The 17,802-nt window shown below is 41.0% G+C and overlaps 2 protein-coding genes across 6 annotated transcripts in view; one reads left to right on the top strand and one right to left on the bottom strand.

Moving 5' to 3' along the window:
- LOC119932080 overlaps positions 1-12,578 on the top strand; it is a 62,610-nt gene extending 50,032 nt beyond the window's left edge. Inside the window, exon 7 of the mRNA XM_038750893.1 lies at positions 12,311-12,578. Within this exon, the coding sequence (XP_038606821.1) occupies positions 12,311-12,469 (159 nt within the window). The 3' untranslated portion in view covers positions 12,470-12,578. The remainder of the gene's footprint in view (positions 1-12,310) is intronic.
- Positions 1-17,802, bottom strand: part of B3GALT1 (beta-1,3-galactosyltransferase 1) — a 354,820-nt gene that overhangs the window by 51,611 nt on the left and 285,407 nt on the right. For all 5 annotated transcript variants that reach the window (XM_038751644.1, XM_038751646.1, XM_038751643.1 and 2 more), the window contains one exon: positions 10,355-10,515. The gene's annotated coding sequence lies outside the window, so the exon portion shown is untranslated. The remainder of the gene's footprint in view (positions 1-10,354; positions 10,516-17,802) is intronic.

Genomic DNA, 17,802 nt, shown 5'->3' with positions numbered 1-17,802 from the left:
GGAATTAGAACATAGGTCCTGATTCCCAGGCCCGTGCTCTTTCCACTAAGCCAGACTGCTACTCCCTCTCCCTTCTGGTTGCCCTTGCAGTTGGAGTGCATCCTTTATTCACCTCATCTTCAACCCCACAACACTTACATACATATCTGTAATTTATTTTAATGTCTATCTCCCCCTCTAGGCTATAAACTCCTTGAGGTCAGGGAACATATCTCTGTTACATGGTACTCTCCCAAGCACTTAGAGTGCTCTGCACACTAAGTGCTCATTAAGGAACCATTTCCAATATAGTGTACACAGCTTGGAGGGAGAGAATGCAACTGTGAAGTCCTTTCTTGAGAATATTGAGACAGTCACAGGTGTTTATATGGTAAACTTCATCATCACCATGAGGACTTTCACTGTGAAAGAGCATTTGGTGAGTGCCTGTTTGTACATGGTTTCACACACTACAATGGGAAAGGCATTCCAGGAGCAGGACTTGTTAGGGGAGGAGCCTTGGATGTGGGATGGTCACTGTGCAGAAGGAATGAACCAGTTCATCGCAGGAAGGACAGGCCAATAGGAAGAGACAAGAAAGAGTGCACTGCCAGATAGCTTGATGGAAGGTTGAGGATGTCAGAAATGAAGGCCAGGGCCTGGGTCTAATTCTCACTCATGTATTTTTCCCCCCAATGGGGGTTTTGCACCTCATAGGCACTTAATAAATACCATGACTACAACTATTACTCCTATTGAGGTTCTGACTTTCTGCTCTGAAACAGAGTTAAAACCACGTAAATGCATAGACTTGTCATGGCACATTTTATATACAAAATACAACAAAGTAAAAGGCAGATTAAAGGCAATGACTATTTGTAAAATGCAGCCATGATTGACTTCTGCCAACAGAGCTATTGAGAACTATGGCAAATAAAGGGAAATGGTTCTGGACATATCTTTTCTGGGAAAAGGACTGGAAAGCCACATTTTGGGTAACTATACCAAGTGTCCATTTCATCAACTCTCTATAACCTCTGTCTGTCAGTTTGCTTCACTATTTCACTTTGTTCAAAGCAAGTTTTTTTTTTCAGCAGGGAGACGTGAGTTAACTCCTAAAGCAATTCAGTATAGACTGTACATACATCCTTGTCATATGAGGGAGACTATCTTGGATGTTATTAAAACTTTGAAAAGCCATTCCAACAAGAGAGCCGAATCTTACAGTAGAAGGTCATGAAGACACGACTGGGTCAGGAAGGAGGGCTGGCTATCTGCATTACAGGGTAATTTCCAGCCTGTCTGACTTAAGGTTTGACACCCACAAAGTGAAAATGACAAGTTTTCTGGCAGCTGAAGCATCTACTGTGCTCTGGGACCTTCTTCATGAAAATCTCTCAAGCATTTAATCAGAAAACCACAGACAAAATATCTTCAAAAAGAGACTTGTGATATTAATACCCACTTGGATTTCTAGAGGAACTTTCTTCCTAGGAACTCAAAGCACTTTCACATATCGTATCTTGTTTTATCCTTCAACAATTCTGTGACGTAGGGAAGTATTATCCTCTACCTCTTCCTCTGACCTTTCTGGATGATCCTTCTCAGTCTCTTTCATTGGGTCTTCTTTTTTCCCCTCAATCTACTGCTTCCCCGGCTTCAACTACAACCTTTAGGTGGATGACTCCCAAATCTCCCTCATTAACATTGACCTCGTTCTTCTGAATGTTTGCACCTCCTTCTGCTCCCAGGGCATCCCTACATGGATTTCCTGCCAGGACCTCAAACTCAGCATGTCCAAAACTGAAGTCCAAAATCCTCTCATCCACTTAACTTGCCCTTCACATGTGACAATACCACCTTCCTCATCTCCCAAGCTCTGTAACTTGGGCATTATCCTTAACTCATCCCTCACAGCTACGATATTCAATCTGTTGTCAAGTTCTTTGTCTATATCTACAGGATATAACTTTGTTTCTCTGCTAACTGCCACTGTGCTGATCGAAGTTTTGTCTACTGCATCAGTCTCCACGTTGACCACCCTGCCTCCAGTCTCTCCCTTCTCCAGTCCACACTTCATTCTTCTGCCCTTCATTATTTACCTAAAAAAGTCAATGAATTTTACTTATTGAGCCCTTACTGTGTGTAGAGCACTGTATTAAAAGCTTGGGAAAGTACAATAAAACAGAGTTGATAGATGTGGTCCCTGTCCACATTCCACCCGTCCCCCTACTCCTTACTCCATGGCTGTCCATCCATCTCCACATTAAGTTGAAATTCTTCACCATGGGCTTTTAAGGCACTCAGTCAGCTCTCTTCTCCCCTTTTTATCCTCAATCTTCTCTCACTACAACCCAGCCAGCATCCTTCATTCTTCTAATATTAACTTACTCCTTGTGCCTTGCACTCTTCTCTCACCTTGGACCCCTTCTTCATATTCTCCCTCCAGCCTGGAACTCCTTTCCCTTTCTCATCTAGCAGACCACTGGTCTCCCCATTTTCCAGGAGAACTTTCCTAATTAATCTCTCATTTCCCCACGCTACATCCTCCCTAAAATGCCACTTCAGCACTTCTGGATGCCTAAGTGCCTAGGTACTCCCCACCACCTCCCCACCCCACCCCAATGCACTTATGTACATATATTTACATGCTATTGCTTCTTCCAACCTGTAATTTATTTTAGTGTTTGTCTCCCCCTGCTAGATTGTAAGCTCCTTGAGGGACTGGATTGTATCTATTAATTTCATTATACACTCACAAGTGCTTTGTACCGTGCTCTGCACAGAGTTAGTGCTCAATAAATACCACTGATTGATTAATGCGTATTTTATAGATGGGGAAAGTGAGGGCCTGAGAGAGACAAAGTTCCTTGCTCAAGTTCATACGCACAGTGAGTTCACAGTTGGCACTATACTCAATGCTTACTGACCCTCTGTTTTTGTCTCTATCCCATGCTGCTTCCCAGCTTTCAACTCACCTCTTCCTCTTGTCAATCAATCAATAGTATTTATTGCATGCTTATTGTGTGCAGAGCATTGTACTAAGCACTTAGGAGACTACAATACAACAGAGTTGGTAGACAAGTTCCCTGCCCAAAGCAAATTTACAGGCTGTATGTATGTATTTAAACATATTGTTGATAACAAGAGAACATTTAGGATAGGGAAAAGGAGAAAAAGGGGCCAGGAATGCCTGAAAAATAGCTTTATCAAGTTTTCCTAAAATCCTCTTTACCTCCGACAGATGTGCCATTCACCATCTCCACACTAGCTAGGAAGATTATTTGAGAATAGGTATTATTATATATGCAACTTAAGTATCCAATCAATCATTTTATTGATCCTCAGTACATTTTGCATTGACTGGGGAGATTCACTGTTAGGGAGGTTATTATAGATTTGTGAGGTTCAGAGTTAGGACCTTCATCTTGGTAACTTTAAAGATTTGTCCTCTTTTAATGGATCCCGGAAAGGCAAAATTGCTGAAATGGCAGCAACCCAACCTCCCAACCTCCTAGACCCAGGAGCACTTGGTTATTGTTTCCACAGCCAGTTAACCTGTGGCAACAGTTAGCATTCCCACATGAACCCTACCATTCTAGCAGCAGGGGGCCAGTTTGAGAGGCTCCGCCAACTAGCAACCCTTCCAGAGGTATTCCTTGCCATTAGGTTATGGAAATTTGGCCTTCATAGTGGCCAGGAGAGCATTTGAGATTGTCAATCCCCAAATTCAACCCTGAAGGAGGAGAGGAGACTTCTGAGTGAAAGGAAAAGTATCAGGGAAGTTAGTTTGGAAAATGAACTTGCTGAAGTAGTTTTAGTTCTGTCCCTATGAGTTTAGACTTTAACCACACTTAATTTAAAAAGAAAAGACCCTGTCGACCCTCCCAAGGGGACAGCAAACTGCGAACTGGATAATTTGTCACCCATTGCAGGGCTGTCTAAAGAGATTAAAAAATAAGTCTAAGAGCCATCGGGACACCTAGCATTGAAGGCCAGACCCTAATAATAGCATAGAAAAGTAGCAAATAGACTGTGCTCCAAATACCCCAGAAACAAGATGAGAAGAGCAGCATCTTATATGAATACACTGGCCTGGCTACTCGAGGAAAGAGCCAAACTAAACCTTTGTGCCTGAAAAGCTTGTGGGTTTGGTTTCTTCTGCTGGAAGTGATTCCCATAGACTCAGCTAAAATTAGTGATGGAAAAAAATTAATTAAATTAATTGAAATGAACAAATGTTTACATTTCCTAGGAAATGGAATGCCTAAGTACACTCAGATGACACTCTATTCCTTTAGCAAATAGCAGAGAAACAGACTTTTTTTTTTGAGAAGGGCACGTAGACGGGTCACATGATTGAGAACAGTATGTACTAAAACACATTTTCCCAAGGGAATTAACTGGGCTTTTTGATCACTTAGACCTTATCCCAAATTACAATCAGAATTCGTCTGTGTTTGCAAATGGCAGTTTTCACCCAAACAACAATAAAGAAAAAGGCTATGTGGATTCATTATTTGTTTACTCCACATGCAAATCATTTTTGCAAATGCTGGTTAAAGATTGGTCACAGATACTATGAAATCTGATTATTGTCAAATGAAGACATATTTGATGTTTCCCTGGTAGCCCTCTGCCTGCAATATAAACCACTCTATTAAATCAATTTTAAAATCTATTAAAAAAATAAACATCACTATTAAATATGCAATGAATTTCAATTAATCACAGAAATCACATATTTCTGAACATTGCTACATTTTTTCAAAGCCAAAGGATATCTGAAAACCAATAATGTTCTAGGCTGTAGACTAAGCTCCTTGTGAGCAGAGAATGTGTCTAACAATTCTTATCCTCTCCCAAATGCTCAATACCATTCATTGATTCAATATTCAAAAACAGATCACAGAGAAAGTCAGTATAAGGGATAAATGAAAACTTTCCTGAACTTGATTTTTTTGGTGAAGACATGTGGAGACAGAGTCCTTGCGTCAAGTACAAATTTCTTTTCCACCTATCTAATGTCTTTTTCTCTTCTCTGAAAGAAGGGAGTTTTACTGAGCAGAGTTTTTTTGAACATTGACACCTGATAAGAAGGTTAGACAGATGTGCAATAACTCCAATAGAGCTACCCAGTCCCAGCTCCTTTCTCTAATAATTCATTATCATTGAATTGTTTGAATTCACTTCTCAATTAGATACTAAAACACTATAGGAGTCCCCTTTGATTTAGGCTAATCCTACTGGTCAATTATTGATTTGTTTTAATAATAACAATTGCGATATTTGTTAAGGGCTTACTGTGCGTCAGGTACTGTACTAAGTGCTGGGTGGATATAAGCAAATTGGGTTGGACAGAGTCCCTGTCCCATGTGGGGCTCATAGCCTCAATCCCCATTTTACAGATGAGGAAACTGAGGCACAGAGAAGTGAGGTGACTTGCCCAAGGTCATACAGCAGGCAAGTGGCAGAGCCAGGATAAAAAGCCATGTTCTTGACTCCTACACCATGATGCATCTGTCCATAATACTGTAGACTACGATATCCCTATAGTCGGAGATTGCCAAGGTAGCATCCACCCCCTTAGTCATTAGGGCAGTCAATACTACTACTAATAATAATGATGGCATTTATTAAGCACTTACTATGTGCAAAGCACTGTTCTACGCGCTGTTGGGGACACATGATGGGAACTTTGGTGAGCCCAGAAAGAAGCAGCCTGGAACTCCATCACCATTCACGTCTGACAGGAGGTCACTCACAACCTTCAAAGCCTTATTAAACTTACATTTCTTCCAAGAAACCTTCCCTGACAAAGTGCTCATTTTCTCTACTCACTCATTCTTCTGTGCTGCCCTTGCACTTGGATCTGTACCTTTAATCACCCCACTCTCGGCCCCATGGCACTTCTGTACATTTCATAATTTATTTTAATACCTGTCTTCCTCTCTAGATTGTAAGCTCCCTTTGGGCAGAAGAGAATGTGTCTGCCAACTGTTACATTGTACTCTTTCAAGCACTTAGTACAGTGCTCTGCACATAGTACGTTCTCAATAAATACTACTGACTGATCACATCCTGTCTGGATTACTGTGATTCCCAACCTCAAGTCTATCTCCCTTCCACAGTTCATTGAATACATAGCTGGATGAATTACCTTTTCAATGTCATTCAGAATATACTCTCCAAGGCTCTCCAATCAACCAATTGATAGTATTTAAGCTTTCTGTGGTCAGGGATCGCATTTACCGACTCTGTTGCATTGTACTCTTCCAAGTGCTTAGACGATGCTCGGCACTCAGTAAGTGCTCAATATATACCACTGATTGATTGTTTGAGCAACTGCTGGGTGCAAAGCATAATACTAAGCACTTGGGAGAGCAAAAACAGAGTGAGTAGATATGCCCTCAAAGGGTTTACAGTCTAGCAAGGGAGAACACACTGTATTACAGATAGAAGGGAGGGAAAGGGGACTGGTACCTGAGAATTAGGTATGTAAAACAATACCAAGTGCTACAGGAACTTGAGGATGCTTATCAAACGTAAATCCTTGGGGTGCAAAGACTGAAATGACAGTTGGGGGATATGAACTGGGGAGATTAGAAATTAATCAGCGGAGCCCTACTGGAGGAGAAGCGATTTCAGAGACGATCTTTCTCGCTCTCACGGCTTCAACTATAATCTCTACGCTGATGACATCCAAATCTACATCTCTGCCCCTGCTCTCTTCCCCTCCCTCCAGGCTCGCATCTTCTCCTGCCTTCAGGACATCTCCATCTGGATGTCTGCCCGCCACCTAAAACTCAACATGTCCAAGACTGAACTCCTTGTCTTCCCTCCCAAACCCTGCCCTCTCCCTGACTTTCCCATCACTGTTGAAGGCACTACCATCCTTCCCGTCTCACAAGCCCGCAACCTTAGTGTCATCCTCGACTCTGCTCTCTCATTCACCCCTCACATCCAAGCGGTCACCAAAACCTGCCGGTCTCAGCTCCGCAACATTGCCAAGATCCGCCCTTTCCTCTCCATCCACACCGCTACCCTGCTCGTTCAAGCTCTCATCCTATCCTGTCTGGACTACTGCATCAGCCTCCTCTCTGATCTCCCATCCTCATGTCTCTCCCCACTTCAATCCATACTTCATGCCACTGCCCAGATTGTCTTTGTCCAGAAACGCTCTGGGCATGTTACTCCCCTTCTCAAAAATCTCCAGTGGCTACCAATCAATCTGCGCATCAGGCAGAAACTCCTCAGCCTCGGCTTCAAGGCTGTCCATCACCTCGCCCCCTCCTACCTCACCTCCCTTCTCTCCTACAGCCTAGCCCGCACCCTCCATTCTTCTACCACTAATCTCCTCACCGTTCCTCGTTCTCGCCTGTCCCACCATCGACCCCCAGCCCACATCATCCCCCTGGCCTGGAATGCCCTCCCTCTGCCCATCCCCCAAGCTAGCTCTCTTCCTCCCTTCAAGGACCTACTGAGAGCTCACCTCCTCCAGGAGGCCTTCCCAGACTGAGCCCCCTCCTTCCTCTCCCCCTCGTCCCCCTCTCCATTCCCCCGTCTTACCTCCTTCCCTTACCCACAGCACCTGTATATATGTACATATGTTTGTACTTATTTATTACTCTATTTATTTATTTATTTATTCATTTTACTTGTACATATCTATTCTATTTATTTTATTTTGTTAATATGTTAGGTTTTGTTCTCTGTCTCCCCCTTCTAGACTGTGAGCCCACTGTTGGGTAGGGTCTGTCTCTATATGTTGCCAACTTGTACTTCCCAAGCGCTTAGTACAGTGCTCTGCACACAGTAAGCGCTCAATAAATACTATTGATTGATTGATTGATTCTCCCATGCAGCTTGGGTCACAGTCTTCACACCTCCCAAGATAGCCTTTTAATACCACCTTTCTCATGACAGTCCAAGTTCTGACCCACTGTCTGTTCCTTTCTTTCCACTGGGAACACCCTCCCCTTTCAAGTTCCCCAAGGTATTATTCTGAACCACCTTCAAAGCTCTCATAAAAATTTGTCTCTACCAAGAGGCAATCCCAACTAATCCCCTACCTTTATGATCATTGCCACCCCATAAGCCATCTAATTACTTAATGTGTAGAGCTGTTTATTTGTTTTCATTTTAAGTGGATTATTTGTGTTTTTTATTACATATATCTATTTTCCCTTTTGGTTGTTGTGCATTTAGGTATTTGTGCCTGCAGTACTGTTTAGTTGTATCCACTAAAAAGAGAAACACAGTCCTTCCCTTCAAAGACTTTATAATCTAATCAGTAAGAAAGGCAGCTGCAAACGATGCATATAGCTTGTCCTAGTGGGCAGTCCTCTCAGAATGCCAAGCACTTAGTACAGTGCTCTGCACACAGTAAGTGCTCAATAAATACGACAATGAACGAATGCATGAAATCCTTTCTCTCTGAAATCCTCTCTGCACAAAGCAGGCAAAAATACATTCTGTAAATGAAGATGGTGATTCTGATCCTTTACCTGAAGGACTTGTAGTCCCATAACAAAATATGAAATAATTAGAGGGTGTATTCTGTATATATTTAATTGGCACCTATAATGGCATTGAAAATTGATGCTTTTAATACCACGTAAATTCTGGGAATAAAGGGAAGACAAAGTAGTACGATTACAGTACAACTCATTAAAACCATGAGGGTTGTAAGGTTGCTTTGAGGCTTTAAGGTATTCCATATTAATAATGGTCTGTCGTATATCTCTGGTTAATCCACTGGTTAATTCATTTGGAATCTGGTATTATTTGTTCGATCCCATCAATGGTGGGCAAGTTAAGGGAGAATTCCCTATTCCCCATGGGTTCACTCACACCTCAGGGGTCAACTGTGAACATTAATTATTTCAAGATCATCTATGGAGATATGAGTTAGTATTGATATAACAACAACAGTCTGCAACATTTCCTTTAAATCTGCTGCACTGCAAAAACGGCTGCAATAATATCAGTGGAACTATAGCGATGGTGTCAGGACTAAAGTCAAGGAAGTAGCTTAGTAGTCAAATCCCAGGAGGGATGAGTCAGCCCATATGTCCTTCCAAGGAAGATAAACCACGTACCCCGCACTTTCCTTTATGCTGAGAGAGTTAAGGTTTTGTTCAAAAAAGCCTCTTGTACAAAAGGCCCGTTTTGCCTGCTGAGGATTAAAGATTCCATGATGTTTTTCTAAGAGCAGGGGATTGTCCTTGGGTCCTTGACCTACGCTTTAGAAGTTACAGACAAAGAACTCAACAACCCAGTTGCAAACACAAAATCCTTCTGGTAGACAATTCTGAGTCCCCACATCATTGGAACCCTTTGCCTTAAATGCACCTCGATACTGTCTGAAAGGTTGAAGGTGCAAAGGAAACAGGGAAGCAGTAGGCTTCCTTTATTGGATTAATAATCTTAGTTAAGATCTTAGGCACTAGAAAGAGTAAATGTGATGTTTGAAATCTTGAGGGAGATCAACGAAATGAAGGGTATTTAAAGATAATCAGCCTTCCTAAATGAACACCTCAAATGAAGGCGTAACTGCGGCTGGGGAACGTAGGGAGCTTTAACAGCTGCCACTGAAACATTTGGAGAAAACATCATAATTTAAAGGGTAAAGGAATAGCCTTGGAGGAAACTTTCCAGAATTTATCGGTTTAAAGATGGCAGTGCTGCCCATATTTAAAATAAGTTTATCTCTGAGAACATTGGTTGAAACTGAAATAAGAAATGATTCAAGTGGCCTATAGAACACGGTTATTCAAATAAAGACAAGGTGTTATTCAGGAATCAATTAGATGTGGCCCTGGAGAAACTGAATTTTAAGAGGAAACAGTCTCAGGGCACTGAAACCTTTTCTTTTTGTTTCCTAGTATTTCATCCTAAGTGGTCATAGGAGAGGCTACAACTGAAATCATTCACAGGTTTCATGGACAGCTGTCTAAATAAATTAAGAGAAAAATCATATTTCTTAGAAATTCAGAGCCTTTCTTTGGGTCTTGAAGGAACAGTGCATTTATTCCAAACACATTTTATATTCCCACAGCTAAAAATTCACCATAAACTGAACTTTGTGGCTCTTATTAATACCCCTTATATTATCTATGAGATTAATGTAGCAAGAATGCAGGTAGCTATGACAGACTCCCAAGTAAGAACATCCCTAGGCCAGATCCCTCTTGCTTTCTCTCCCACTGCTCTCCCGGGGGCTCTCACCATCACTATCCTAAGTGCCCCTGGCTCCACCCCTACCCTACACCATTTGATGGAGGCATTTAGGGTAGGCAACTTGGAAGGCCAGACCTGAATTTGGATTTTAGAGAATGATTGCTTGCCATGGACCATGGCAAGGCACTCTCACCTGGTTTGCCGAGTGGGTAACGTGCTCTTTCTTCTCCAGTCATGGGCAATGCATCAGGTATTCTCAGTGGAATCTATACCTCTGGAGTGGAGAGTGGCCCTTGGAGAACAGCAAGCAGGGAGAGTGCTGGAAAATCATGCTGGTTAGCTCACTGTGGAACCCTAAAGGGAAAGCAATATGAGGAGCAACTTTTAGGAAGTTCTGAGATTATTGCTAGGGAACTTGTTTTTTATGAGAGAGAGAGAGAGAGAGAGAGAGAAACATCATGTTGGGTGGCAAAGCAATTCCAAACGAACAATGTGTTCAATGATCTCCTCAGCAGTCAATTGTAGAACAATTACAACCTTCCTTGGAGATTCCCAATTCCTTCTTCAGCTCAGCAGCAAAACCCAAACTGGAGAGCCCCAAAGTGAACAATCGAAAATATTGGCTTGATAATTTACTGCAATCATCTACAAGCTCTTCTCATCTCTGCTAGTCTAGCTACACTTCTATTCTTAGCTGAAGGAATGCCTGGCCAGCTAATTCTGAGGATGCAAAAGGCCTTTTCTTTTTCTCTTCCAAAGGTTATTGCATTTAACAGATTAATAGTTAGATGCTGAGAGATGAGTTTTCACGACGGCAGCTTTTGAGGATTTAGACAGGTAAAGCATGTTCTCGTAAATATGATGCTTTGAAATTTTATTGACATTTAGCACTTTTCATAAATGTGCTTCAGGCTTCTGGAATTTGATAGCTCAGATGGGAAGTTTACGACCCAAGTGGATTATACAAATAAAATTAAGAGGAAATAGTAACTGGATCAGAGCTAGAGTAGCACTTAAAAAAAAGTAATATGTATGTTTATTTTATTTTCCCTAGCAATTGGCCCACCCTTGTAAACAGCCATCTGCCCACTTGCTTGCACGATTAAGGAAAGGCATACTAGGGCTTAATGGTGGTTCTAAAGGACTCTGGAAGATGGATTCTTTAGGCCTTTTCTTTCTTCAGTCCCTACCAGAAATTTGGACATTGTTGAAAGAACTTTTCATTCATATACATATCATTTATGCTGATTTAATTTGCTGTATTTAATTGCTAATGGACAGCCTGAACACAGGGCAGGCTGGTAAAATTCCTGTTGCCTGTTTGTAAGTCTACTTATGTTTTGAAAGATATATCCTTTCTGGAAATGAAGTCATTTGAACTGCGAATCTGAATCACATTAAAAATTTCAGGGATTGTTCACAAAACCAAGCTTGGCCTGCTAAAAGAACTTGCTCTACAAAACCTTATTTGAGTCATAGCCTACATGGCTGGATATAAATCACCTCCAATTTAAAGTTGTGGGCCATTAGGAAGCAAGGAGGAGGTGACAAATGATCTAATTAGTTAATGATCTTAGGACAGGAAACATACACATCTCACTGCTTTTCTTATTCACCAATTCCCATTTCTAAGGTCCAGCTACCCCAGTGTATGATGTACAGAATGATGTATGATCTATAATCTGTTTGGGGACATGTTTCTTTGCCTCCTGAACTGAATAACACCTTAGGGTGGAAATAGGAAAAACTTTAGAAAAGGAAGAATATTTCAACACTAGGATAGGCAACAGAGAACAGTTATGGAATCTCTGTCTAGAGAGATACCTGTTTGTCAGGAATGCATGGAGAAGCTGCATGGTCTGGTGGAAAGAACACGGGCCTATGAGTCATAGGACCTGGGTTCTAATCTTAGGTTTACCATTTGCTAGCTGTGTGAGCTTGGGCAAATCACTAAACTTCTCTGTTCCTCAGTTCCCTCATCTGTAAAATGGGGATTCGGTACCTGTTCTCCCTCCCCCTTAGACTGTGAATGCCACGTGGAACAGGGACTGTATCAACATGATTACACTGTACTTACTTTGGTGTATTAACACAGTGCTTGGCACATAATAAGCACGTAATAAATGCCATAACTATTATTAATTTTTAGGTTGTCCTGCCTAAAGACACAGAGGATGGAAGTGGCTTCTCAAAATGCCTTTCTAACCCGGGATTCCCTAAAAATGAGTTTCTGCAGTATGCCAGGGGATGGTTGGCTGACATTGTAGCTTCACAGAAATCAACAACTCTGCTACTTTATTTAAGGTGAATTTCAGATGTCCGTGTTGTAAAAGGGATATATAAAAAGTGCCAAAGGACATTTATTAAAAGTTACCTTGGATATTTCCTGGGAATCTTAAAGGAATGTGAAATAAATTGTGAAGTACCGTGATATTCTGCCACATCATGTGTGTTTTATGAGGAGAAAAGAATTCAGGATAAGTATGTCCTGCAGGGCATGAATTATTTTTCCTAATTAAAGATTCTAAGTTGAGACAAGCAAAATATGAGGCAAGCTTTACGGTTGCTAAATGGAGGTTATAAAAAGTTTCATGAAGACAATGCAGGGGTTCCAAGATAAGAAAGAGATAAATTAAGAAGTTATATTACTGTTGGTTGTCAAACCAGTCATGAATATGAGAAATCTATGCTCTTGAGAACATGCAATTTTCCCTGACCTAAGTCCATTTACGGAGAGAAAAGGAATCAACAAGTCAGTACATCTGGCTAGGTACTGGACAGAAAATGTATGGCATTTTGTAAAGGGGAGTTTTCTCATTTGGAAAAAGAACTTATTCATTCCATTGAGACATTCCAATCAGAACTTTCCCTCCTCCTTCAGCTTTTCATTCACTTGAGTCATCCACTTTGTAAGGATGGACAGCAGGGGAATTCCAGAACCTGATCAGAGGAACTGGATTTACATAGAAATGATTCTCAATTGGCCCTCCTGCCTCTCAGCTGAATCTCAGTACTATGGCAATTATGGAGACACCACTAAGAAGCATACTGTAGGGGGAAAAAATGCCATCAGCCCTCAGGCAGAGAAGAAAAGTACAATTATTGTATACAAAGCCTGCAGAATCAGAAACCTCAGTAGGACACATACGTAGCCCCATGGCTCAGAGTGATGATCAGTGACTTGCTGTTTTCCCTATCTCTTCAAAGCCTGGCACTCAAGTCCAGTCTTTAGTATGTGTCTAAGCTGCACAAGGAGTAAATGGAACTCCACCAAAAAGAGGAAAAACTAGTCAATTGATAAAACACAGACTGGTTGCTGACGGCATAAGGAGCCTCAAAATGTAATGCCAGCTGCCAACTGAGGAAACAAAATTCCCATCAGAATGACCTGGTTCAGCAGTTAAATTCCAGGAATTTGATTCTGGGTATTTGCTGATTCAAAACTAAGGGAAAAGTACATTTCCTCACAAAGATGCCTCACTTGCTTGGCATAATTTTTTTTTTAACAAATGGAAGGACTACTACATGAGGTCATATAAAATTTATATCTAGCAATTAGGGAAGATAGGAAAAAAAGAAAAGAAAAATGGAAGAAGGAAGAGAAAGACAAGAGGGCACTTGAGACAGCATCTCTCACTTCTATTGCAGTCTCTCGTGTGCTGCAGGCAGTACACACTCAGTGCATTAACAACCACCTCTTTCTTCTGCCCCTTTAACAGAAGAAACTGCCCTTCCTGGCATGAGCCCTTCTGCTGCCTTATAATGTTCTGATCCTTCCATTCTTCTTAACTCGGTGTTTCCCTCTATCACTGCTTAAAATTATGTAGTACAACAAAATCTTTTATTCCCTCCTCAAAAATTGCAGTGGGGAAATTATGCAGCAGCGGCACTTGTGAGACTAAATACAGTATGGTGACCTGGAGAACTTAATAAACTTAATACCTGTGTTTAGAATGACAATACATAAAATCTGGAGATGTATCAGTGATGGCTTAGAGGGGAATGGCTGTCTTCCTCTCTAGGCTGTTCCCCCCCCTAGACTGTACGCTTGTTGTGAGCAGAGAACCTATCAACGATATTGTACACTCCCAAGTTCTTAGTACAGTGCTCTGCACATAGTAAGTGCTCAAAAAATACCACTAATTAATTGATCACTACAGCTGGAAATGCCCCGGAGCTAATGCCACACTTGGTATCTCTGGTGCGGAAAGCTGACGGGTAGCTTTTTGGCTTTAGGGAGGAACTTGGAGCTGAATTGACAGAGAACTGCAAGAGGTAACATGCCTCACTGCTGTTGGGAATCAGAGGCAGGGCCAGATCTCAGGAATTATCTGGCCATCCAGATTCCACTGGGACGCCAAAACATTTTTCTGCCCCTTTCTGCTGGAAGCAGCCATGACAGCACATAACTTGAGCGTGAGTTGTGGAGGTCTGTTAAAAGTAACAATAATAATTGAGTCCTCGGTTTAAAGACAAATACTGGGTTGACAAATAGGGAAGAAGAGAGCTGGAGTTATGGGTGGAGGGGGTCAAGTGTGGGATATTTGAGAATCAAGGAGAGAATAGTGGAGGAGAAGGGATGAGAGGAGCACAGTGGGGCGTGATCTCCTTCCTAACTTCCTGTAACGGTTCGGGGCATCACGTTAGGTTGGTTATGAACAGATAAGAAGTGGTGTGGCTTAGTGGAAAGAGCACGGACTTGGGAGTCAGAGGTCATGAGCTCTAATTCCGGCTCCACCACTTGTCTGCTGTGTGATCTTGGGCAAGTCACTTAACTTCTCTGTGCTTCAGTTACCTCATCTGTAAAATGGGGATTAAGACTGTGAGCCCCATGTGGGACAACCTGATTACCTTGTATCTACCCCAGCCGTTAGAACAGTGCTTGGCTCATAGTAAGCGCTTAACAAATACCACAATTATTATTACTGTTATTGTACCTAACTAATTTTGTTTACATCTATGGGAAAATGTATCCTACAATGCAATGGTTCACTCTATGCTCCTATTTTTGAGTTCCATAGGGCTAACAGCTATGCAGGAGGCAAGAACCAAGACATATTAATATAAAAGACATGCAGAAAAAGTTGACATTGACTCTTCTGGCTTGGAATTTGAATGCTATACTTAGGAAAATTGTACTCAATTTCACTGAGTTAGGCCTCTTGAATGCATTTTTCACACCAATTATTTCAGTCCAATATTATCTATTTTTTCCCCCAAATTAAACCTAGCATCCACATTTCTATGGGTCCAGGATGCTTTGTTCAGCCTACTCAATATGCAGAATTATCAGCTGGGCTTTGTGACATTCTTTATTGCATTAAGAACCTTTGATGTGCAGGCAGCGTGCTCCCACAAGGAAGATCAAGGTCAGCAGAAAGGGACGAGAGTAAAATACTCATGTTTCATTTTTCTATTTTATTTTTGTCGTGGTTTAAAGCCTCACATTTTCACTGAAAATAAATGGTTTGGTTTTCCATTTTATCAAAAGATAACAATCAGTGACCTCTAGAGATGTGTGTAGAGTTTTTCCGTATTCTATTAAAAACATTATCTGATAAGACACCTCTAGCTGCTTGTTGCTTTTCCAGTCATCTGCTGGGTGGTAAGTAGGAACCACTACAAAGGGAAGTCATGACACAGAAGGAAACTTGGCAAAAAAGTTGCTTGAATTTCAGAAATTAAACCACAGAATGTATCTGGCTATCAGGTCAGACATGATCAACACCTGACATTTAAGTGATTTCTCATCTAAAGAGACTCTGGAAGCTACCGTGGCACTAGTTCCAAGAACTCACTGCAGTTGTAGCCCCCAAGATACAGTCCCTCAAAGCAGTCCATATATTCCCTTTATTAAAACCTTCTAGTTCAGCTCCAAAGTACCAATCAGCTTACCTTCTATTCCACCTAATAATGCTTTGGCTTGCAACGAGAAAATGAAAATTGAGAACAGAGCTACAAATCAGGGAAAGTGTGTGTATACTCCTTGAAAGGCATTTTCTCCAGAAAAACTGCAATAAATACAAAAGGTCCTGTGAAATATACTACCATTAAAGTAAAAAATGGCTCTTTCTTGAGGGGCTAAATACGCACTTTAGAACTGCACACTATTCAATGGGGTCTTGACGTGTGACGGAGCAAGAGTGTGAATAGGTCATTAAAAGTGTACTTTAGAAGAAAAAACGTATTCTGGGGAGGATCTGGGATAAATGGACTCGATGTGCTTTCATTCATGAGGCTTTTGCTCATGAGTTTAACAAAGCCAACAGCCGAAAGTTACAAGATTGCCCAAGGCTCAAGAGGAGTCTAACTGCCAGCAACAGGTCAGGGTGATTTTTTTGTGAGTTGCTATTGGCTAGTGACTTGATGAGCCTCTCCATTAGAAAACAGAAATAATGGAACATCCGTCTCCTTCGTATCTTTCTGGTCTCCTTAAATGAGCAAAATAACAATTGTCACCTATCTAAAAAAACTTAATGATGTATCAAAAAGTCAAGAGAACCAAGACTATTTGGAGACACTTACAACATCTGGAAAATCAAATACACCACTAATCAGAATTTTACTGTTGAACAGTCGTATTAATGAAAATTTTCATTAATTGTATAACTTGAGAACCAAGAACTGTCAAAGCTCTGAGGTGGCAATCAATGTACAACTTTACTATTGAAAGCAGAAAACCCAGTTGCTTTTCTAGGCCCATACATCATTCTTGAAAGGGAGAACTGTCTATTCCATTATAACTACAAAAAGGTCTATCTAAAGTGAACCTCCCATTTATGGAGCTTCACTACACAAAAAATATAATAGCAATGTCCTATGAAGCTATGAAAATGAGGAATTTTCAGCAAGGTGAGTGTAAAATTGCTTAAACTATTTTATTATAGACAGTTTAAACCAATATGTAGCTTTTTATGTTTTCATCTAGAAAGAAACATTGGGCATAATAGAAGGAACACCCACAATTATCATGATAGATGTCAAGGAGGGCTACCAACACACAACAAGCCGGTCAACCGTCCCACTGAAGACCTCGTCATTCTTGTGCTCTCACCAGATTACTCCTCTGCTGTTTATTTTCATTCATTCCAATGCTCTGTTAAATGTTACATTTTAGCTAATTTATGTTATTTTGTCTTCCTCAAATCAGGAAGGCAAAAATTTACACTGGATAGGAAAAGTACTGCCTTTCACTTCTTCTGTTTGGGGCCCAGTACTCTCCACACAATAGGACATATTACACTTAATAAATACCTTCAAAAATAAATAGATCTCAAATGTCTTCAGTAGCCAGTAATTACAGAAACCTCCAGACTATGACAGAAAAGGCCATTACATGTCAGAGTTTCACAGGTAAACATGAGCTCTGGATATATGCCCAGTTTGCTCCCTACTTTTTGATGTCTGGTCATGGTCACAGTGAATTCATTGTTTAGGATGACGGTGCATTGATTTGAAGTGAAAGAAATGCACAGAGTCAGCACTTTTAACCTTAAATATCACTTTCAATGATGTCTGAAATTAGTAATTTTCAGTGCAGTATAAAAGTAAAACTTGTTTGGTTGAGGGTCATTTACACAGTTCAGGTTCTATAATTAGATTGGCTTTTAACATTTGCTCTAAAGTTTTTCCATTTCTTCA

Source organism: Tachyglossus aculeatus, chromosome 9, assembly GCF_015852505.1.
Source record: "Tachyglossus aculeatus isolate mTacAcu1 chromosome 9, mTacAcu1.pri, whole genome shotgun sequence".
Lineage (NCBI taxonomy): Eukaryota > Metazoa > Chordata > Mammalia > Monotremata > Tachyglossidae > Tachyglossus > Tachyglossus aculeatus.
The sequence above is the reverse complement of the archived record's forward strand: the minus strand, read 5'-3'. Positions and strand labels throughout refer to the sequence as shown.